General features: G+C 38.1%; 2 protein-coding genes across 7 annotated transcripts; one reads left to right on the top strand and one right to left on the bottom strand.

Annotated features, from left to right (window-relative positions):
* Nucleotides 1–3,888: 3,888 nt before the first annotated feature.
* Nucleotides 3,889–7,922, top strand: LOC145104943 (replication protein A 70 kDa DNA-binding subunit E-like). Its single transcript, XM_079042102.1, has 12 exons — nt 3,889–4,041; nt 4,130–4,400; nt 4,514–4,607; nt 4,692–4,819; nt 4,895–4,979; nt 5,060–5,200; nt 5,360–5,482; nt 5,566–5,686; nt 5,774–5,884; nt 6,156–6,183; nt 6,315–6,517; nt 7,839–7,922. Exons 1-12 carry the CDS (start codon nt 3,889–3,891, stop codon nt 7,920–7,922), a joined length of 1,542 nt encoding a protein of 513 aa, XP_078898228.1.
* Nucleotides 7,923–12,166: 4,244 nt separating this feature from the next.
* LOC145107266 (uncharacterized) lies at nt 12,167–23,613 on the bottom strand. Of its 6 annotated transcripts, none has more exons than XM_079044115.1 (9): nt 23,331–23,613; nt 23,156–23,240; nt 22,854–22,922; nt 22,652–22,753; nt 22,307–22,354; nt 21,483–21,585; nt 20,632–20,695; nt 17,714–19,902; nt 12,167–12,327 (listed from the first exon to the last, which is right to left on the bottom strand). In XM_079044115.1, exons 8-9 carry the CDS (start codon nt 18,585–18,587, stop codon nt 12,293–12,295), a joined length of 909 nt encoding a protein of 302 aa, XP_078900241.1. In that variant the 5' UTR covers nt 18,588–19,902; nt 20,632–20,695; nt 21,483–21,585; nt 22,307–22,354; nt 22,652–22,753; nt 22,854–22,922; nt 23,156–23,240; nt 23,331–23,613; the 3' UTR covers nt 12,167–12,292. The 6 variants fall into 6 exon arrangements, 5 of the variants coding, with proteins under 5 accessions (XP_078900241.1, XP_078900240.1, XP_078900242.1 ...); XM_079044114.1 differs by having other exon boundaries at nt 22,307–22,357; XM_079044116.1 differs by lacking the exon at nt 20,632–20,695 and having other exon boundaries at nt 22,307–22,357.
* Nucleotides 23,614–23,852: the final 239 nt, after the last annotated feature.

Here is a 23,852-nt window from a genome sequence, read left to right on the forward strand (position 1 = left end):
CTAACACTCTGTAGATTCTAAATCACCATCTTTTATGAGTTATTTTGAAGAAAATATGTATTTACACCACTGTCATTAAATACTTATGAACTCACCAGCATTATAAAAATGCTGATACTCGCTTTCAAAAAATACTTGTATTCTCAGGTCATCGGTAGACAGGTACATCCCGGGAGCTTTTGCGAAGTCGGCCTAGTGCCAAGCTGCATCTATGTTATTCTCTGTATTTACTTTGATGTTGCTATGAAATGTAACCTATGTAAAATTATTACTATTAATGCAATGGTTGTTGTACTTTGATTACTATACTGCATATGTTGTGATACTTGACATGACGTCCTCCACCCCAGAACGTATTCCGCCGTTCTCGGTTTTGGGGTGTGACACAGATAACCAAATTAAAAAACAAAAACAAATTGAAGGTTATTCCCATGAATCGAAAAGTAATCATTTTCTGTGTTTTGAAGAGTGAAAGAAAATGTAGAAAAAATAAAGTGAAATGTGAATGCTTACCATACATTAGAGCCTAATTGATGAAAGGGTAAATTAGGCGGATTATCCCTGTGGTTTGGGGTAACTTGCACGTTTGGTCCCTAACAACTTTTTTTAACCCGGACAATCCCTGTGCTTTGGTTTTGTTGCGACGTTGGTCCTTCAGTGACATAAAAAGACTATTATGCCCTTATGTATTTCTTTTTTAATTTTTTATTATTCTTATTTATCATTTTTAAATCAAAAAGAAAAAAAACACCCACTCCTCATTTTATCCCCACTCACCCTAACTCTCCTTTTATGTCTCTTCCCAAACCCTTTTTCCGGCACCACTTTTCCGATTGCCCCGCTCCCTTCCATCATCTTTGTAGGAAGTTAAAAATGCAAATTTGCAGGTCTGTGAGCCAATCAGATCCCCACCCCCTCCTCCCCTCCTTATGTTCTGAAAAACCACATCCGACCACCACCACCATTAATCCCAGGTCACCACTGTGACGTTGAGGTAAAAAACAGAAATGGAGAGCTACATCCAATCGTTAACGATTTTGAAATCGATGTTATCAAGAAATTGATTTTTGTTTCAGAACCCTTCATATGACTTTTAGTTTCGATTTCACAGATCGGTGGTAGGTTCCTTAGTTGTGATTTTGGAATTGGGATTTTGAAATCATTTGTAAACCAATATCATAGAAATCAATTGTCGAAAACTCACTGACGACTCTCCGTTTTTCTCATCGCCACTTTGGTTGCATCCCTAACAATGTTACTAGATTTCAAGTTTATTATGGTTTGGTTTTGCGCTTTGATTTCACATTTTATTCTGGGTTGGTATGGAACTTTAAATTCAGGTTTAATTCGTTTCTAGTTTTGATTTCAAGTTTGATTATTAGCTTTGTCTGTAATTTGATTTTAATTTGGTTCCCGTGGTGGTAGTTTCCGATGCTATGTGCGGTGTTTGTTGTTGGTTGTAGAGGTGAGTAGGATGTGGGTGGTGGTGATTACGATTCTGAGTGAATCTTTGAACAAGAAGGGTAGATGGGGTTAAATTTGTGGGGTGAAGGGCTAATGGAGGAGATGGTGGTATTTCAAGGGAAGTTGAGGGGACGGTCGAAGTTTGGAAGTGAGGTGAGGGATGATTGTAGGTTGTCGGTGGCGGTAGAGAGGGTGGATGACGATAGTTGTGGCAGAGAGAAAGGCGGACGCTGCCGACATGGATGGAATTTTAGAGAGTGAAGTTTGGGTGTCAATGGTCCGTTGGAGTAAAAGGTTTGGGTTTGGATGGTGTCGTGGTGGGACATGGACTTTTTTAATAAATGGTTTTTATAAATAACAAATGACTATAATAAATCCGAAAATATAATTATAAGGCTAAAATTATCTTTTTATGTCTGGTAGGGACCTGTGAGGCAACAAAAATTATATAATACGGGATGGTTCGAGTTAAAAATTTAAGTTAGAGACCAAACATGCAGATTACCCCAAACCATAGGGACCATTCGTGTAATTTACCCATAATGAAATACGAGTATATCATATATCATTAAATTAATGGGTGCATTTATAAGATTTGTCAAACAATTTCTTGACACAAATAAATCTATTCTTAATAAAAGAGTACTTTGCACTCCACGTGTCCTCTTTTGCAACTCCAACTTGTCACGTGTCCTTACCAGGGATCCCTTATGATTCATTTTCCCGCCCATTCTTTGCACCACATAAACGAATACACCATCTTTTATAAATCAGGTCACAATTTTTGAATATCCTGCAAATAAATATTGATATCAATCCTATTTTTATGGTCAATCGGTTATTTGTTTTACAGCAAATATACTAAAATTAAAAACATAAAAATCGAGCATATCATCTCCTGTAAATCAGGAATCAAATTAACACAAATCGTTGACTTCTTCAATATAGTTTAAATCAATCACCGATTTTCACATTTAATATAAATCAATTACCCACTAATCCATCAAATTGCACATAATCTTCTACTGCATCATTTCATCATCAGTTCCTAAATAGCGCAATTTTAGTTTTGATTAATTGTAGCATTTATCTCATATCCGATATTACCTGCATCAAAACCATGCAATCAAATTAATTTTAAAACTTATCTCTTCAAATATAAAAATTCAAAAATATATAGATTTCATTTGACTGAATCATTTCAAAGAAAGTTTTGGTATTTTGAATTTTGATTTACTATATCCCTTAAAATCTGCATTTATTTTTATTTTTATTAATCTTATACCAAATATACCTCATTTCCGTTTATTTCATCGTGTTATAAAAACCGAACCCCAAAACAAAATTGCGCTCTTCTTTTGACGTTTTATTCTTTTCAGTCTGCACCTGTTCTGTGTTCAATCCATCAGGTATGTCCATTGTATATCATTTTATATTCGTGTATACGACTAATAGTAACTATGTTTGAGTGTTACTGTGATCTGAATGCTTAATGTCACTTTGTTTTTGTTACTGGTACTACATGTTCTGTGTTCAATCCATCAGGTATGTTTCTTTTTATTTGATTAAAATGCAATCAAAAGTCTATTTTATTTCATTTTATATTCGTGTATAATACAAACAGTAACTATGTTTCATTGTTTCTGTGATTTGAATGCTTTATGTTATTTTGTTTTTCTTATTGGTACTGCATGTGTTTGTGTGAAATTCTGAAATTCTTCCTTTATTTTTTCATATTTTACCTTTTTCAAATCAAAGGCCAAAAAGGGCACGCTATACAGCAACTATGTTTTAGTTTTTCTATGATTTGAATGTTTTATGTGATTTATTTTTACATTTATAGCATCATACTTTCTGTATGAACAATTATATAACATAAATTTGTATTATTTCAATTTAATACTCAAAGGTAAAAAATATTTTTTTTTCTGTTGTCTTATTAATTGATAATTTGGATTCTTTATGTTGTCTTATTAATTATGATTTGGATTATTTCTTCATTTATTTTTTCGTATTTTACATTTTTCTAATCAAATGCGAATAATGGCTGTTTACTTTTATTTTATAACAGAGATTTATTTTTACAATTATTTTCTGTTGTCTTATCAATCCATTAGGTATGTTTCTTTTTATTTGATTCTTTCTGTTGTCTTATTAATTATGATTTGGATTCTTTCTTCATTTTTTTTTTCGTATTTTACATTTTTCTAATCATATGCCTATAAGACCTTTTTACTTTTAATTCATAACAGTCATTTATGTTTACATTTGTTTTCTGTTGTCTTATTAATTGATTATTTTATAACAGGTTTTTTTTTTCATTTATAGCATCTTACTTTCTGCTGCAACAGTTACATAACACAAAAAGGGCATTTAAATTTTATTGTAAATTTTTTATTGACTTTGTATTTTCTTTGCAGACCGATGGCACAGCCAAATGTTACTTTGATTGCCGATTTGGATGTACTTAAAGATGATTCGGCTATCAAAGTCAGAGTGATAAACCTATGGAACCTTTTTTCATTCTATAACAAGGACGAACTTTTCTCCATTGAATTAATCTTAATAGATGAGCAGGTATCTTACAATTTAACAGTATATATTCATTCCACATGCAAAATGTAATATGATTAAATTATAATTTTATATTTTCTACTTCTTTTAGGGTACTAAGATCCAAGCAAATGTAACAAGAAAAAACATCTATCGATTCAAAAACATTCTAAAAGATGGCTTGACATTCTACATAAAATGTCCAAGCTTTGCATCTCAAAGGATGGGTGGTTTTACTTTAACTCGGCAAGATCATAAGCTTATTTTTGTCCATGAAATTGTTGTTACGGAGTGTTATGACTTTTCTGGACCTACATTTGGTTTTGAGTTTGTTGATTACCAATCTATTATCTCATTGGTCCATCCTGAAAACATCGCTATCGGTTAGTTGCATTTTATTATTTATTTATTATGGTAAATTTTATTGTTTGAATAGAAATAGAATATCATATTTTTAAATTCATAATAATATTTAATTTTTTTTTGTTGTTCATAGATGTTATTGGATTAGTCGTTGCATTTGGTGAGATGGTGCGAGACAATGATGATAAGAAAAAGCACAGACTAAACATCCAAATCCAAGATGCAAAGTTTGTTATTTTATTTTTTTATTTTTGGATATTTCACGTACATATAATAATCATTTCATTTAATTTTACACTTTTATTTTGCAGTGGTTTGCAATTAAGTGTCAATTTGTGGGGTGATTTTGCTTACAAGATGCAACACTTTCTTGATAACAATCCACACAATCTTCGTATCATTGTTATCCTTCAATTTGCAAAACTTAGTATTTGGAGAGGTATATTGTATTATTTTGTTATTAAATATTATTTTTTAATCATTATCCTAACATTTAATAAAAAGTTTATTGTAGATCGTCCCACGGTTAACACCTACTTTTCTGTGTCAAAGCTGTTCATTAACACGGACATTGATGAAATCAATGTTTTTAAGAAAAGGTAATTGATGTTATATCATTCTAATTTCTACAATTAACTTTTATGTGACTAAATATTAGTTTAATTTTTTTTAAAAACAGTTTGGATGGAGATGATCGCCCTGATTCATCCACAAATACATTGACACGTATGAAGTCTAATAAAGTTTCCGAACATGATGATTTCATGGTTAACTTTCAGTTGAAGACAATTTCTGAGGTTTCTATACCCTTGGAGGTGTGGTTTTTATATATTTTATAGTAAATATAATCCTACTTTTTTTTGTTATATATATTGAATTATCAAAATAAAATTAATGTGCATAAAAATACATTCATTATCGTGGGCACTATAAAGGGAATTTTACAAAATGAACCATGACATTATTTGGCATGTACAAGTTGCAACTACAAAGCATTTCGTCCTCCTGGTGCAAACGATCAACCTAATGCTGATGGATTAACTAATGGTTATGAATGTCATAATAAGGACTGCACAAAAACTGAAACTTCAGTTATTCCGAGGTTATTAATTTCCTACTTAATCAGTAAAAGTTATATTATATTTCATATATATAAATATTATTTTGTATTATCATTTTTTTAAGATTTATGATTCCGTTACGTGTACAAGACAGTACTGGTACTGTTACCTTAACCATGTTTGAAAGGGATGGAAAGTATCTTTTGAAGAAATCAGCCAAGGATCTATTTAATAAAACATTACAGGTGGTGCACCTTAATTAAAATTAATTAATACATTCACTTAATCTAATTACTTTAACCTAACTTTTTTTTATCTTTTTTTTTATCTAGCTTGGCTTTAGTACTGCTTTCTATCCCGGAGAGATAAATGCACTTAAAGGTTTGAAATTGGCGTTTAAAATATCAAACACTTCAATGTCTCAAAAAGGAACAACCAATATAGTATATGTAGAGTCAGCGATGATGAAAAGTTGATTGAAGAACTGGAAAATAAGTTTACCGTTTCATAAGTCATTTTATTATTATTATTGTTGTTATTATTATTATTATTATTATTATTATTATTATTATTATTATTATTAGTATATTTTTTACTATTTCTATGTATACATAAACTCTCCTGTTTACTAAATCATATGGTTTATGGTATTAATGTTTACAGTTTTATATAAGATGCTGATTAATGTTCATATAATATGTATTTATTATGCAGGTTGGTACTTCACAGTCATTTGATATTGGTAAAGCCGATTTTGAATCACAAGATAATCGGATTTTGAAGGTTATATAGACATTATATTTGCATCGAATTATGTTATAAATATATTACTTCACTTTATAAATAAATTAAGTACATCTGTTTTTTTTTAAGATGCAATTTCTAGGACAGACGACAACATAACACCTGAAACTGTTGATAAAAACTCAGCAACAAGTCCCATGAAGAGTTTCAATACACCAACAGTTTTGAAGAGAAATTTGGAAGAAGTCTTTGATTTGGAGTTGAATGAAAAGTTATCAGCAACAAAAACTCCAAAAATTTCACCGGAAGGACGCATTAACCAGATTGTGAAGGTAAAGTTGGAAAAAAGTGGCGGAGTTTTTATTTTAAGTAGAAGTTTCATAAGGTAGTGGATTATGATTTTAAAACAGTGATTTTGCATTTTATTTTTCATTCGGTACTTTGACATTGTGGTTTTGAAGTTTAATTTTTTTGTTGGGGATGATTGTTTTTTTTGATGGTATGTTTTTCCTACATTCATAATTTCTTATGACTATGAATTTATGATTTATAAATTTTCCCTTTTTTAATTTATATTATTTAATCTGTTTTTCATGTTATCAAATTTTTAAGCTAATGGTTATACATTAAAATCATAAGGACTCAAGTTAGCACATAAAGAGATTGTAATCATGCATATAAACCCATAGGACATTATTAAGATTTAAAGAAACTTACTATGTTTCTCAATAAGATTTAAAGATGTAACACTAATCTTAGTGAAATTTTGAAGCCCATACCCTGTGATTTATTAAAAACACTTTTTTTACATATTTTCAAATATAAAATCCTAAAAATAATAATTATACTATGATAGAATAAAAACTCAAGTCATTTAAAATTTAAAGGCATGCCTCCAAATGCAGCACTGACAGCAGAAAACATAAGCAATGGAGGAATCTGCCAAATCATGAGATTTAAGAAAGTGGTAAATCCCCTATTCTAATAAAACAATACATTTTCGCCACGTGGCATTTTCTTAGCTCTTCTCCAACTTTTTTTCCCGTCCATATTATCAAACTGAAATTCCAATTCTACCCTTGGGCTACTATATAATCGCATGTCCTGTTACTTCCTCTTCTTCTCTTTTGACATTCAAATTTTTTGGGAATCAACTAAGTGATTTATACCAAGAAATAATTAATTCTAAAAACCTAACATTCCAAAGAATCAACAATTACATAGCAACAAATCAGGAAACAATATCATCTCCAAATCAACAATTAAATCGCAATAACCGGTGAGGCTTTTCTCTTTATCTCTGTTCGATTTTTTTTAACGATCGGAAGCTTCAGGGGGTATTGGAGATGTGTGTGTGTGTGTGTGTGGTTTTAGAGAATAGAGAATGGGTTTGGATGAATTTTGGTCAATTTTTTCGATTTCAGGATCGGATGTTTGGGGGTTATTCGATTATTCAGTCGTCGTTTCGTGCTTTACCTATGCAGTCCGATTCCTCAATATGACGAAGAAGTAGATCCATACGAAGGGTTATTCGTATATAAGCATACCAAAATTCTCAGGATCAAAGAACAGCCGGAAGATCCACACCAGGTTTAATTCGTTTACCTCTACTTAAGTTTTTTTCTCAAATGGTTATATTATTCATTGTAACAGGGTGTAGATTATGTTACAATGAACTTCAGGGAAGGAGAAATCAAGGAGGGATCACTGAAACTCTTGAATAAATTAGCATTATGAAGGTAATTCATTCCAATTTTTTTTGTCAATTTCCCTATTTGGTCGATTTGCTTAAAGTAATCCTACAGGGATGATTCTGTTTCGTGTTTCAAGTCTACTATTTTGCTCAATATTATCACTAGACCCTCTTTCTCTTCTCTAATCCTCAATATTTTTAGATATGCTTATCATCAGACCTCTAATCCTCTTCACCAATCATCTTTCTGACATCAGGTATGATTCTGTTTTGTGTTTCCAATCCACTTGAAGCTTTTGTATCCATGTTGAAGTTCTCCCACACGTTGTGGCTTTCACCCAACTCACTTTGAGTGAAACTGATTAGATTCTGATTCTCATGAAAGCTTACTTTTGATTTTTTGGATTTATGTTTTCGTTTACAGATTGATGCTTATTTGGTAGGGGTGGCAAATCGGGCCACCGTGTCGTGTTTTTGTCTGACACGACACGAAACGACAAGCTTTTATGTGACACGAACACGACACGACACAATGTCGTGTTTTATTTTAAGTTTTAACTAACACGAAAAATAACAAATTAAAAAACGACAAACACGGCACGGCACGAAAAAGATTACATACTAAAAAAATAGTTTATTTAATTAATATTTAATCATACATAACACGACAAACACGATAAACACGAAAACACGACAAACAAATGCTTAATCGTGTCAATTTTGTGTCAAAATTTGAACACGAGCACGACACGACACAATATCGTGTTTTTTATACTTGACACGAACACGACACAAACACGAATTCGAATTTCAGTTTTGTCCCAATTTCGTTTCGTGTCGTGTATTTTTGTCGTGCCGTGTCAACAATTGCCACCCCTATTATTTGGTGATGGTTAGTGATATATGAGATTCAATTAAGTTAGAAGCTGATGATGCACCAAGAAGAGGTTTTGTGTATCAAGGGTCCATAATAAACGAATCTTGCAACTAGATAAATTGTCGTGAAGAGTAAAGGTTTTACTTTTATTAAAAGTTATAAAATTAGTGAGTGAATGATGCTAACATTTATACTGGTATATTGGCAAGGTAATAATGGGCTGTAGCAATAAATGCATTGGACATTTATTATTTTCTAATAATTTCATTATAATCTGATTTGGGTTTTAATCAGCTTCTATCACGTTTACTGCTTTTGTAAATATAAATTCATTACTTATAAATTAATGATGGATAATAATGACTAAAAGAAAGATAAAGAAATATAAACCATGGGACAAGAAGAAACATAAAGCATTTTTATGAGGTTTTCTTAGATTATAGCATTGTACTTTAATCGGTTGCAAATATTGTCAAAGAAACATAAGTACAATGTTATTTCAGTTTTCAATCATAAGAACTTTTTATGAATTCGAGGGTGGAGGGGTATAATGGTCATTTAGAAGAAAATAGTGAATTGGTTTGCATCTGATGTGACCGTATGTTTGTGTATGCTTTGGCTAGGTAGTGTGACAAAGCCTTCAAGGTTTCTATCTCACATTCTTCTACATTTTTGTAACCTATGTTCCTATTTGAGTTGGTGGTTATCTGAAATACCATTTGATTTTATCACAGATGGCCGCTATAACTGGTGCTGTCAAGAAATAGCAACGTACTCTCAATATTAAATTTTAAAATAAACGAAAATGGAGAATGCAGGGGCAATTTAGGTATATTGGTATATTGTTTTTATTTAATCTTATTTTTCATGTTACTAAAGAACAACGAACATTAGCCTAACTTTTAAACTTACATTGGGTTGACATGAATTAAAGGGGAAACAAAAGGGTCAAAATGACAATTTTGAACATATATATATATATATATATATATATATATATATATATATATATATATATATTGTTTTAATTGCTTCATATCAATGTACTTTTATTTTTTATGTTTAAGTTGGCAAATTACGAAAAGGTATTTTTGAATGAAAATAGGATCATTTTGACTCCAAATTTCTTCAACTTAACAGTTTAAGATGTATAATGCCAAAATGAGACGTATTTAAAAAAAATCAAACTTTTTGTGACCTCAATATTAAAATTTTAAATTAAACATAAATGGAAGCTGTAGGGGCAATTTGGGTATATTGGTCTTTTGTTTTAATTTTATTGTATTTTTCCCGTTATTAAAGAACAATGAATATTAGCCAAACTTTTAAACTATATATTGGGTTGACATTACAAAAAAAGGGAAAAAATGGTCAAAATGACAATTTTGAACAAAAAATAATTTGTTTTAAGTGGGTAAATTACGAAAAAAGTAAAAAGTAAAAACGACCAAATTTGACAAAAAGGACATTTTGAGTAAAAAGATGTCATTTTGACTCCGAATTTCTTCAACTTAGCGGTTTAGGAAGTATAATGCTAATATGGGATTTATTTAAAAAAATATCAAACTTTCTGCTTGTGGCCTCATTTTGTGATTACAGGTGATCTAAACTAAAGTTGAATAATGAATAATTATTTTTATATAAATGTCTAAAAATATAGCATTCTATTTAAAAAAAATGTTGCCCTTAGCTGTGATCTTATCCAATCCACCTGGTGTTATTTTTTTAACATAAGGTTTATGAGAATTTAGTGTAGAATACATCCAAATTAAATTATGTGAAAGGGTTGATTCCATCTGTTGAAGATATAGATTCAATTGTTGATGAAAGGTTTTCAAGAATACATCCAAATGGCAGATCTAGATAATCAGATAACCAAACATCAATTTTCTTCTTATTGGTTTCTTCAACTTCCGAGTGTATATAACTTTTGTTTTTATTTTGCTATAGATATGAAGTATTGAAGCTTCATTGGGACTTAAACAACTTTTTTTAATGTTGGTAATTGCTGGTACTTCCTTAGTCTTAGATGACAGGGTTGTTACCCTGTAATCTCAGTTTTCTGCATTTTTTCAAAGAATTTGATACTCAATTCCTTTGCAAGATATCTTTAGAAACATCATTTTGGGAGGCTTATTAGATGCAATAAGAAAGTAGCTACATGTGTCGATTATAGCAAATCGGAAGCATAACCCACCAGTTCTTTCTCAATATAATGATTCATGAACATTAATATCTAACTCTTTCCACCCTTTTGTAGATGAATCATCCATCATCACCATCTCCCTCTCTATTTTCACGCAGTTGGATTTCCATTTAAGAAAAATATAGTCGATCAAGAACATCATCAGAACCACCTACAGCCTCCCTATTTGCCTCTCTTAAGTCACCCGTTATCACTACATTTCTATCTCTTCATCATATCTGAGAAAGTTAAATGGTGATGATGACGATTAATCATCACTTTTCCATTTTTTGTGTACAGTAAAGCTGTTTAGGAGTTCCATTTTCAATGTAAGTTTTTTTTATTTATTTTTAATTCAACAATAATTGCTTTTTTTGAAATTGAAACCTTTAATTGCTTTAGTAATTGGGAACTTTGAACTTTATAAAGTGATTACAAGTTATTTATTAAATTTATCATCAATCAAGTTAATTGATATACATAGTTGGTTATCATGTTTATCAAGTTTGATACATTTACTCCTACAGTGAAAATGGGCTTTTTGGTTACCAGAGATATAGGTTGAATGGAATTACAAAAGTTCTAGGTGGTAATCTTCAAATCATTAATCTTCTTCTCTCGATCTCTCTCATTCTTCGACTAATTGACTGAGATTTGGTGTTAATATGATAGGCGGTGCTTGTGTATAGTCAATGGTATGGTACAAACATAACAGCGTTAAGTACTGCTTTGTTCAACAATGGTTTGAGTTGTGAAAATCCAACAGTTATCTCAACGGACAAGTCTGCCTTTTAAGGTCACCACAAGTGATGGTAAAACCATGGTGTTTAACAATGTTGTCCCTATTGACTGGTCTTTCAGGCAGACCTTTGGTGCCCAATTCCAATGAAAAGACATTTTTACCCTTATTTAGGAAATAGGTTTTAGTGGTCACCTAGGTATTACTATTGTATCTTTTAGCAACTACCACTACACTACTACTATAATAACTAAGGGCTTATTTTGATAGGGTCCTTTTAGTCATTTTGTTTTTTAGGATGCCCATCTAGAACCTTTTCTTCATCAATCCGGTTGGGTTTATCATCACAAACCCTGAGTTTCCTGTTAAACTGTTTTATTCTATTCACAAACCGTGGGTTTATCATCTTACCTTTATTTATTTCTACCCCAAATATAACATTGTACTCCCTTTGTTTTTATTATTTGAGTCTGTAACATCCATAAACTTCACGCCAAATTCAAACTTTTTAAATCATAAATAAAAGTAAAATAGTATTGTTTACAAAATGTTTTCAAATCAATATCCATCAGAGTGTCCCAAAATCACAGCATAAGTATGAGGAGCGGTACGGTCACGCCTTTGCCTTGCCACGATCCCCTGATGTACCTGAAACAATAACTGAAAACTGTAAGCCCAAAGGCTTAGTGAGCTACCCCCAAAATACCAATACCACACTGACAATATCATATCCGTAACAATCAATCAAGCAATCATGCATACTGGGCCATCGGCCTGGACCGCCCTACTGGGCCTGCAGTCTATCGAAATCTGTCCCTGGACCGCCCTACTGGGCCTGCAGTCTATCTGAATCTGTCCCGAGCCTTCGGCATGACTGATCCGCCTCGTGGGCCTGCAGTCTCCCCGGACCGCTCATAGGGTATGTTGGCCTTCAGCACAAAGCAGGACCGCCTCAATCCAACCAACAAGCAAATAACCATGTGCGCATAACTATCACATACTGGCATATACAAACATCAACATATCTGTCACACTGATCATCAACTATAGAATCCTCTCGTAACTAGACTACCGACCTAGCAGGTCACTAACATACCAATCCATACGGATCATAACCTACCCTCTATCCTGATTCTGATCTAACAGATCAAATCCATATGTAGCATACCATAACAATCGATCTAACCGATCTCTAGCATAGCAACCATCCTAAACCAGGATGAAATCTAGCATAGCGATGACGTAGCAACAATCCTAAACCAGGATGTAATCTAACATAGTGATAACATAGCAACCATCCTAAACCAGGATGTAAATCATAAAGGGCCGGCCTTGGTGCCGTAGACCCTATCGATATAGTGAGGATAACTCACCTCGCTGATGTCGACTCGGAAGATAAACTCCAACTCTCGGATCACTTGACACAGGCTCCACCACCTATGACCATAATACAATATATCCATAAGTCCTTAATCTTATAAGGTACTCCATAACCCACCAGTCAACCCCTGGTCAAAGTCAAAGTCCTCAGTCAAGGTCAATAGTCCCTGATGACTCCAACTCGCCGAGTACCCCTGCCTACTCGCCGAGTTCCTTGAAGTACAATCCACTCACCGAGTCATCGGGGTGACTCGTCGAGTTCCTTCGAATCTCGTTCCAACTTAAAGACCACTCGTCGAGTTCCCTCCTTGCAACTCGACAGTCACACGCGCATACAGGTTCTAGGGAAAACTCATCCGACTCGCCGAGTTGTTCTTCAACTCGTCGAGTCTTATGGTGATCTTCATCGGACTCGCCGAGTTGTTCATCCAACTCGTCGAGTTCACGACTATCTTCAAGTGACTCGCCGAGTCAACCTTGCGACTCGCCGAGTCCATCCAGTCCTCTTTCTATACAGACTTGCTTTGAGCCATGCAGTGGCTCCAAATCACAGATCCAAGCTTCTAGGGCATACTTATCACGTAAAGTTGCAAACTTTACGTGCATGCATGGCCATAAAGGCTCTAAATGGCTATTCTAAGCTCTTAATGGAACTTCATGCTCAAGAGGGACCCTAATCACAACCAAGACTGTGACTTTATGCTTCTAGAATCCAAGGAGGGTTCAGATCCGAAGTTACAACTTCAGATCTAGCCCATAACTCATCATCCCAACTTAAAAATCCATAAAGCCCTAGAAACTCAACAAAAGGGAAGAAAAGGAAGTAAGAATGGTACTTTGATACCTCCAGAAGATGCTAGCTGAGGTAAATCCTGCTTCCCACTCCTTCCTTGCTTCAATTTCCTTTGCACTCTTAGCTTTCTTCTCCCAAGATCCTCTTCTCCAAGCTTCAAACCCACACCAAGGCACACACACACGAATTAGGGTTTTAAAGGGGCTCTCAAAGACTGTAAAGAGGCCAAAGGAGGCTAAGGCTCCTTTAAATAGGGGTGCAAACCCCGGGATTTAGGGTTTCAATAGCCAGCTCCTACTCGCCGAGTCCCAATATGGACTCGTCGAGTAGGTCACTTAATACGCGTGCCCACCCCGCACCTACTCGACGAGTAGGTCAACCAACTCGCCGAGTAGAGCTTTACCCCTTGAATCTTATTTAACAATACCTGAGAATCGGGGCGTTACAACTCTCCCCCACGTGAACTAGACTTCTCCCTCAAAGTCCGCTGGAATAAACAATGTCGGGTAATGCTCGCGCATCTCCGCTTCCGGCTCCCATGTCCACTCGGATCCCCTCCGATGTTCCCACTGTACCTTTACCAAAGGTATGTCCTTGTTCCGAAGAATCTTCTTCTTCCTTTCCAAAATAGCCACAGGTCTCTCCACATAGTTCAGGCGCTAATCGACCTGAATGTCATCCAACGATACCACTGCCTCCTGGTCCATAACGCATTTTCGCAATTGCGAAACATGAAATGTGCTGTGGATCCGGCTAAGCTCCTCAGGAAGCTCTAGCCTATAAGCCACTCTGCCAACCCTGGCAATAACCCTGAACGGTCCAATGTGACGGGGACCCAATTTTCCCCTCTTCCTAAAGCGGATCACTCCCTTCCAGGGTGAAACCTTCAGGAGAACCATGTCACCCACCTGAAATTCCAGCTCAGATCGGCGTCGGTCAGCATAACTTTTCTGCCGACTCTGAGCGGTCTGCAGTCGCTGTCTAATCTGCTGTATCATCTCGGTAGTTTGCAGAACTACCTCTGTCCGACCCATCACCCTGTGCCCAATCTCGCCCCAGCAGACTGGGGTCCTACACTTCCGCCCATACAACAGCTCGAAAGGTGGGGCGCCAATACTGGAATGATAGCTGTTGTTGTAGGCAAACTCCACAAGCGGTAGGTGGGAATCCCAACTCCCACCGAAATCAATGACGCACGCCCTCAACATATCCTCAAGGGTCAGAATGGTCCGCTCACTCTGCCCTTCAGTCTGCGGATGGAACGATGTACTAAAATGCAGCCTCGTACCTAGTTCTTTGTGGAACTTCTGCCAAAAACGGGAAGTAAATCGAACGTCCTGATCGGAAACTATGGAAACGGGGACCCCGTGGCGAGAGACAATCTCGCGAACGTATAGGTCGGCCAACTTCTCCGCCGACGAACTCTCCCGTATGGCTAGGAAATGGGCACTCTTGGTCAATCGATCCACGATGACTCATATAGCATGGAACCCCTTTGCCGTCCTTGGCAACTTCGTGAAGAAATCCATCGCGATCCGCTCCTATTTCCACATGGGAATCTCCAGGGGCTGCAGCTTACCATGCGGCCTCTGGTGCTCGGCCTTGACCATCCAACAGGTCAAGCACCTCTCAACAAACCAAGCGATATCTCGCTTCATGCCCGGCCACCAATAACTCAAACTCAGATCATGGTACATCTTGGTGGCTCCCGGATGAATAGAGAAGCAAGACTTATGAGCCTCCTCCATCACTGTCTGTCGGACCCCTCCGGACATCGGAACCCAAACCCGACCGTAACGGGTCAACAATCTGCGGCTATCCTGAACAAACCGGGCGCTTTCGCCCTTAATCTTCTCCAACTTCCAGTTTTCTGGTCTCATACCCTCAACCTGAGCATCCCTGACCAAACCCACCAGCGGGGAATCCACCGCTATCCTCATACACATGGCTGGGGCCGAGGTCCTAGCTGACTTGCGGCTCAGAGCATCCGCAACCATGTTCGCTTTACCAGGATGGTAAAGGATCTCACAATCGTAGTCCTTGACTACATCCAGCCACCTGCGCTGCCTCATATTCAGGTTTGGCTGATCCATAATGTGTCTCAAACTCTTGTGATCTGTGTATATGGTACAACGGACCCCGTACAGATAGTGCCTCCAAATCTTGAGAGCGAAGACCACCGCTCCCAACTCAAGATCGTGCGTGGGGTATCTCGTCTCATGCGACTTTAGCTGCCGCGATGCATAAGCTATCACTCGTCCCCTCTGCATGAGGACTGCCCCTAAGCCTGTGATGGACGCATCACAGTATACCACAAAGTCTTCCACTCCCTCGGGGAGTGTCAACACTGGCGCCTCACATAAACACTGCCGGAGGGTCTCAAACGCCCTCTGCTGCTCAGGGCCCCACCGAAAATCCACTCTCTTCCACGTTAGACGAGTAAGGGGTACGACACCTTGGAGAAATCACGAATGAATCTTCGATAATACCCTGCTAAACCCAAGAAACTCCTGATGTCCGAGGGAGATCTCGGAGTCTCCCACTGCATAACCGCCTCTACCTTGGCCGGATCGACCAAAATCCCCTCCTGGTTAACGAGATGACCGAGAAACTGAACCTCTCGCAACCAAAACTCGCACTTCGAGAACTTGGCATACAGCCGTTCTCGTCGAAGCACCTCTAACAGCTCCTTGAGATGCCCCTCATGCTGCTCTCGGGTCTTGGAATATACCAAGATATCATCTATAAACACAATAACCGAGTGATCGAGCATCGGTCTGCAGACTCGGTTCATCAGATCCATGAACACTGCTGGCGCGTTGGTGAGCCCAAACGGCATCACCACGAACTCGTAATGACCATAACGAGTCCGAAACGCGGTCTTCTCCACGTCTTCCTCCCTCACCCTGACCTGGTGATATCCTGATCTCAAATCGATCTTGGAAAACTAAGATGCGCCCTGCAGCTGATCGAAAAGATCGTCTATCCTCGGAAGCGGATAACGGTTCTTCACCGTTAACTTGTTCAGCTCCCTATAGTCAATGCACATCCTGTGCGAACCGTCCTTCTTCCTGACGAATAGGATCGGTGCTCCCCAGGGTGAACTACTCGGACGAATAAACTGCTTACCTAGCAGCTCCTGTAACTGAGATGACAACTCCTGCATCTCTGGCGGTGCCAGTCGGTATGGCGCCTTAGTGATAGAGGCCGCACCCGGCACCAAATCAATCCTAAACTCAACCTGCCTCTCCAGAGGCACTCCGGGTAACTCCTCCGGAAACACATCAGCAAACTCTCTAACCACCAGAACCTCTGAAACTGAGAGTTGCTCCCTAACCCGCGTATCTACCACATACGCCAAATAACCGGCACACCCGTGCTGTATATACTGTCGAGCCCTGGCTGCCGAACAAAACCCTGATCCCAACCTGGTGCCCTCGCCATATACTACCAGTTCTCCCCCACTTGGGGTTCGAACCACCACCCGCTGCCCCTCACAGTCGATCATGGCGCCGAAGCGGCTGAGCCAATCCATCCCTACAATCACGCATACATCACCCATGGGGATAGGAATCAAATCTATCGGGAAAGGCACCCCGAAAATCTCTAACTCGCATCCCCGGTAGACCGAAGAAGCAGAAACCTCGTGCTCGTTGGCGATCGAAACTCGCAACGGACACTCAAGATCATCTCTCGTCATACTGAACCCCTAGAGAAGGTCTGAGATACAAACGACCGACTCGCCCCCGAGTCAAATAATACCAAAGCGGGAAAAGAATTCACTAAAAACGTACCTAACCACAGGTACAATCAATAAGCATAACATCAATACAATAACTGAGACAGAGAATAAAAACGTACCAGCAACCACATCCGGTGCTGCCTTGGCCTCCTCGGCCGTGAGCTGGAAGGCGCGACCCTGAGCCTTCGGAGGCTCCACCTTGACTGGCCTCCCATCTCCAATCCTCCCAACAGCTGGCGCGGAACCCTGCGCCGTCTTGGCGGCGAGCTGCGGACAGTTGGTCTTCACATGACCAACCTGATGACAATGGTAACAAATCCTCATATCTGCTGGAGGGGCGGACTGACGGCAGTCCCTGGCATAGTGCCCCTCCTTGCCACATTTGTGGCACCCACCTCCTGCTCGACAAACCCCCGAATGAACCTTGCCACACTTTCCACAAGTGCGACTCTGATGACCCCCGGACCGTGTATCAGCGGTTTTAGACCGCTTAGGCGCCGGCTGAGACTGTGCCGGTGCCTGACGCTGCTCCTTCAGCTGCAGCTCTATCTCCAACTCACGCCGCCTCGCGGCTTCCTGAAGATCCAGGAGGGTCTCACAATGCTGAGTAGACACAAACTGTCGAATATCAGTCTTGAGCATACTCAGATAACGAGTGATCTGAGACTGCTCTGAAGCAAACTCCGGGCAAAACATAGCCCTCTTCGTGAACATACGGGTAATCTCCATCACTGACTCCCCATCCTGTCTCAATGTCAAAAACTCATGAGCAAGCCGCTCCCGTTCCACGCACGGAACGTAGCTGGTGCGAAACATATCCCGGAACTGCTCCCAAGTAACAGCAGCCCGCTGATCATCAGAATATGAACCCATCGTCAATCTCCACCAGTCCTTTGCTCCGAGCCTGAGCAGGTTCAGAGCACACCTGACCTTCTGGTCAGCAGGACATGAGTACGTGAAGAAACAACCCTCCACGTCAGACAACCACCGCATAGCCCTGATCGCATCCTGAGTACCATCAAATGTCGGGGGCTTCGTATTATCGAAGTCCCGGTACTAGAAAGCCCTGCCGGCTCCTCCTCCAACCCTTGCCGCAGTTACAGCCGAAGTGGCTGCAGCGGCAGCTGTCTCTGCTAGAGCTGCATAACGCTCATCAAAATACTCAACCATCGCGGTCTTAATCGACCCAAACATCTCTGGCAGCTGCGCTCAGAACGCAGCAGCAATCTCGTCGTGCATGATCTCCCTGATCCTGGCATCCAACTCCTCGGTCCCTATCTGAACCACGGGCTCAGGTGCTACCGGCACCTCCGACCCTCCGTCTCCCGACCCCGATCCTGATCCGGATCCCGAAGCAACACGTCTCGTCACCACCATACTGGAATATACATGCATGACATCAGATAAACAACATAATATCGGGAGACCCAAAACTCACACATCCTAGGGGTTGTGACTTCCTTGCTACGCGTATGGGTCCTGTGCTTTCAGTAGTACGGTCCCATACTACCTTCCACACCTACCCATATTTTTCTCAAGTATCACCACAACACCCTAATACTATACTCAACATAATGTGCGCTCAACCCTCACTACTAGGGGACATCGCCTTTCTCACAACTGATCCCACAACTCTGCACTACTCACACCTCCATGGAACTTCCATCAGCCCCTGCAGCGCTAGTGTATGCTAGCCGCACATAACGCTGGACCCGATAGACTTTCGAATATCCAATCCCACCCTAAGGTCGAATCAGACATTCTCAGGCTATAAGATCTTAACTATATACAGCCATGATGCATACACTAAACATCTACAGTTATGATGTCAATCCCATATACAAGAAACCCTAGGCTAATAGGTGTCATATAAGCAGGCCAATCTATCATGCGATTCCTGAAGATCCCTAGCCTAGCACTAGCATGTTGTTCTAACATATCAGAATATCAAATAACTGTATGGTATTTTGGGGTTTACTTACAGGCTCCGGCTGATCGTACCCTCTGCATCCTCCATCCTTTATTTTCAAAACCATTTTAAAAACTTTCTTTCCGAAAATCCCCTTGATTTAAGACTGGATTCACACGAGTGTTCCTCCAATTCACTCAAACCAAGGCTCTGATACCGAACTTGTAACATCCATAAATTTCACGCCAAATTCAAACTTTTTAAATCATAAATAAAAGTCAAATAGTATTGTTTACAAAATGTTTTCAAATCAATATCCATCAGAGTGTCCCAAAATCACAGCATAAGGATGAGGAGCGGTACGGTCACGCCTTTGCCTTGCCACGACCCCTGATGTACCTGAAACAATAACTGAAAACTGTAAGCCCAAGGGCTTAGTGAGCTACCCCCAAAATACCAATACCACACTGACAATATCATATCAGTAACAATCAATCAAGCAATCATGCATACTGGGCCATTGGCCTGACTGGACCGCCCTACTGGGCCTGAAGTCTATCTAAATCTGTCCCTGGACCGCCCTACTGGGCCTACAGTCTATCTGAATCTGTCCCGAGCCTTCGGCATGACTGATCCGCCTCGTGGGCCTGCAGTCTCCCCGGACCGCTCATAGGGTATGTTGGCCTTCAGCACAAAGCAGGACCGCCTCAATCCAACCAACAAGCAAATAACCATGTGCGCATAACTATCACATACTGGCATATACAAACATCAACATATCTGTCACACTGATCATCAACTATAGAATCCTCTCGTAACTAGAGTACCGACCTAGCAGGTCACTAACATACCAATCCATACGGATCATAACCTACCCTTTATCCTGATTCTGATCTAACAGATCAAATCCATATGTAGCATACCATAACAATCGATCTAACCGATCTCTAGCATAGCAACCATCCTAAACCAGGATGAAATCTAGCATAGCGATGACGTAGCAACAATCCTAAACCAGGATGTAATCTAACATAGTGATAACATAGCAACCATCCTAAACCAGGATGTAAATCATAAAGGGCCGGCCTTGGTGCCGTAGACCCTATCGATATAGTGAGGATAACTCACCTCGCAGATGTCGACTCGGAAGATAAACTCCAACTCTCGGATCACTTGACACAGGCTCCACCACCTATGACCATAATACAATATATCCATAAGTCCTTAATCTTATAAGGTACTCCATAACCCACCAGTCAACCCCTGGTCAAAGTCAAAGTCCTCAGTCAAGGTCAACAATCCCTGTTGACTCCAACTCGCCGAGTACCCCTGCCTACTCGCCGAGTTCCTTGAAGTACAATCCACTCGCCGAGTCATCGGGGTGACTCGTCGAGTTCCTTCGAATCTCGTTCCAACTTAAAGACCACTCGTCAAGTTCCCTCCTTGCAACTCGACAGTCACACGCGTATACAGGTTCTAGGGAAAACTCATCCGACTCGCCGAGTTGTTCTTCAACTCGTCGAGTCTTATGGTGATCTTCATCGGACTCGCCGAGTTGTTCATCCAACTCGTCGAGTTCACGACTATCTTCAAGTGACTCGCCGAGTCAACCTTGCGACTCGCCGAGTCCATCCAGTCCTCTTTCTATACAGACTTGCTTTGAGCCATGCAGTGGCTCCAAATCACATATCCAAGCTTCTAGGGCATACGTATCACGTAAAGTTGCAAACTTTACGTGCATGCATGGCCATAAAGGCTCTAAATGGTTATTCTAAGTTCTTAATGGAACTTCATGCTCAAGAGGGACCCTAATCACAACCAAGACTGTGACTTTATGCTTCTAGAATCCAAGGAGGGTTCAGATCCGAAGTTACAACTTCAGATCTAGCCCATAACTCATCATCCCAACTTAAAAATCCATAAAGCCCTAGAAACTCAACAAAAGGGAAGAAAATGAAGTAAGAATGGCACTTTGATACCTCCATAAGATGCTAGCTGAGGTAAATCCTGCTTCCCACTCCTTCCTTGCTTCAATTTCCTTTGCACTCTTAGCTTTCTTTTCCCAAGATCCTCTTCTCCAAGCTTCAAACCCACACCAAGGCACACACACACGAATTAGGGTTTTAAAGGGGCTCTCAAAGACTGTAAAGCGGCCAAAGGAGGCTAAGGCTCCTTTAAATAGGGGTGCAAACCCCGGGATTTAGGGTTTCAATAGCCAGCTCCTACTCGCCGAGTCCCAATATGGACTCGTCGAGTAGGTCACTTAATACGCGTGCCCACCCCGCACCTACTCGACGAGTAGGTCAACCAACTCGCCGAGTAGAGCTTTACCCCTTTAATCTTATTTAACAATACTTGAGAATCGGGGCGTTACAGAGTCAAAGAAAAACTAAACCAAATCCTTTGTAATTTACTCTTTATTTCTTAAATCTAACAATTTTATTAAATTTTCCAATTATTAAAAATATAACTATAGATAAATAACAAAATTGAATGTGACGGTAATATATAAGAAATATAAAGTTATAGACTTTTAATTAGAAGTGCAAATGGTATTTTATTCGCATAGATTGAATTTCCAATATTATTATTTTTAATATTATTTATTAAAAAAAAACAATATTACAATTAATAAGTTTTTCTAAATTAATGATATATTATTTTATTAGATAATCAATTTTTTAATTCTATTTAAAATTAACACCCGTGAGTTCCACGGGTTTTAACCTAGTATTAATATTAAAACACAAGAAAGTTACAATTTAGTGAAAAAATAAAAGAAGGTCATAGAAATAAACAGTACCAGAAATACCCCTATGAGAAATGGAAGCCATTTTGGTCCCTTGACATGCTTCTGAATATATGTCCAACTCATCAGATGAATTCTTTTAGATATAAGCAGAAATACTATGTGTATATAGAACTAAAAAACCAAACGTACATTTGACCTTTTTTTTTATACTGCATCATCCCATGAACAAAATCTTTATTTAAATATAAACTAAAACAACTTACAAATATAACAACATTTCAACCTACTTTTCTTTCTTTTTCTCACAGTTGTTTAAGTTTTGAAGGACGCAAAAGTTCATTCCCTGTGTGTGTGAAGGAAAAATTACAGCATATAATGAAGAGTTAGTTGATTTACTGATATTTTTTAAGTGCAACAGCCACCAACTTGAGAAGCAGAGCCATCTCTTCCTCCTGAAGGCCCCAGATTGCCACCACATCCAACTTTAATTCCAAAAGACTGCCAATATGCAATTAAAAAATATATATACACCTTAATTTAGCTCACAAATATATTTGGAAACGATAACTTTATATAGGAAAAACAAAATTGGACTTGCCTCATTTGATACATTTTTGATTTCATTCTGAATCTTCTTGTAGATAGTTCCAGCAGTGTTGATGAATGCCTGCAACAGAAGTCAATATTGAAAAACTAGACAAAACTTCTAAATATAAACATACCCGTGATTAAAGTGGTGATATACAAATGTCATATAATTTGAAGGTATATTAACTAAAGTTACTAATATGATCCCGTGATTAATTTTGCACTTAATTAGGTATAAATTTAAGCAAATTCAAATTTCAAATTTTTAAACAATTACTCAATTTTCAAAATTGGAGCCAAATGCATATCTACCTGATTGTGTTTCCGTTGTTAAAGATTTTCAGGGTTTTCCTTTGAACAGCTTCACTTTTCGCTAATATCTTGAGATACAACATTTCTGAAGAAATAAAACAAGGTAAGAATTTTTCGACATAATGTATATTCTATTACAAAAACTATGATTAACAATCGATTGATCAATTCTTACATTCAATCTTGCTTTCTTCAACCTCCAAAGTTGCGTTTATTCGGTCTCTGACTACGACATCAGCTGTTACTATATGTAAGCTTCTCTTCACTTCACTTTTCTAATCGATTCTGTATTAGTATCTTGCTTCATCGATCTAGATTGAGAAACTTTCACACCGTTTCAGAACTAAATCGGTGGTTATGGAAATATGTATATAATCGGAATTCTAGGTCTGAGTTTCTTGTACATCGTTTGTGTTACAAACAAAGGGGAAAGGGGGAAATATTGGGATACCAATAAATGTTAGGTGAAGAGGGTTCTTTTGATAAAAAAAATTTTATATAAAATGATTAATATGATGCTTTTTGTTTGTTTCTTTTTTTTTCTAATAAAATATTTACATAATTTTTATTATTATATTTCCCAATTTAATTTTACGAGAAATATAAATCAACTAATAACATATAAATAAAAAATTATATGTCGTATCTTTTGATTGCATAATATTTGTATATCATTATACAATTCTAACTATTTTTA

The sequence above is a fragment of the Lactuca virosa genome, chromosome 4, assembly GCF_052849685.1.
Source record: "Lactuca virosa cultivar CGN04683 chromosome 4, Lactuca_virosa_CGN04683_v6, whole genome shotgun sequence".
NCBI classification, from domain to species: Eukaryota; Viridiplantae; Streptophyta; class Magnoliopsida; order Asterales; family Asteraceae; genus Lactuca; species Lactuca virosa.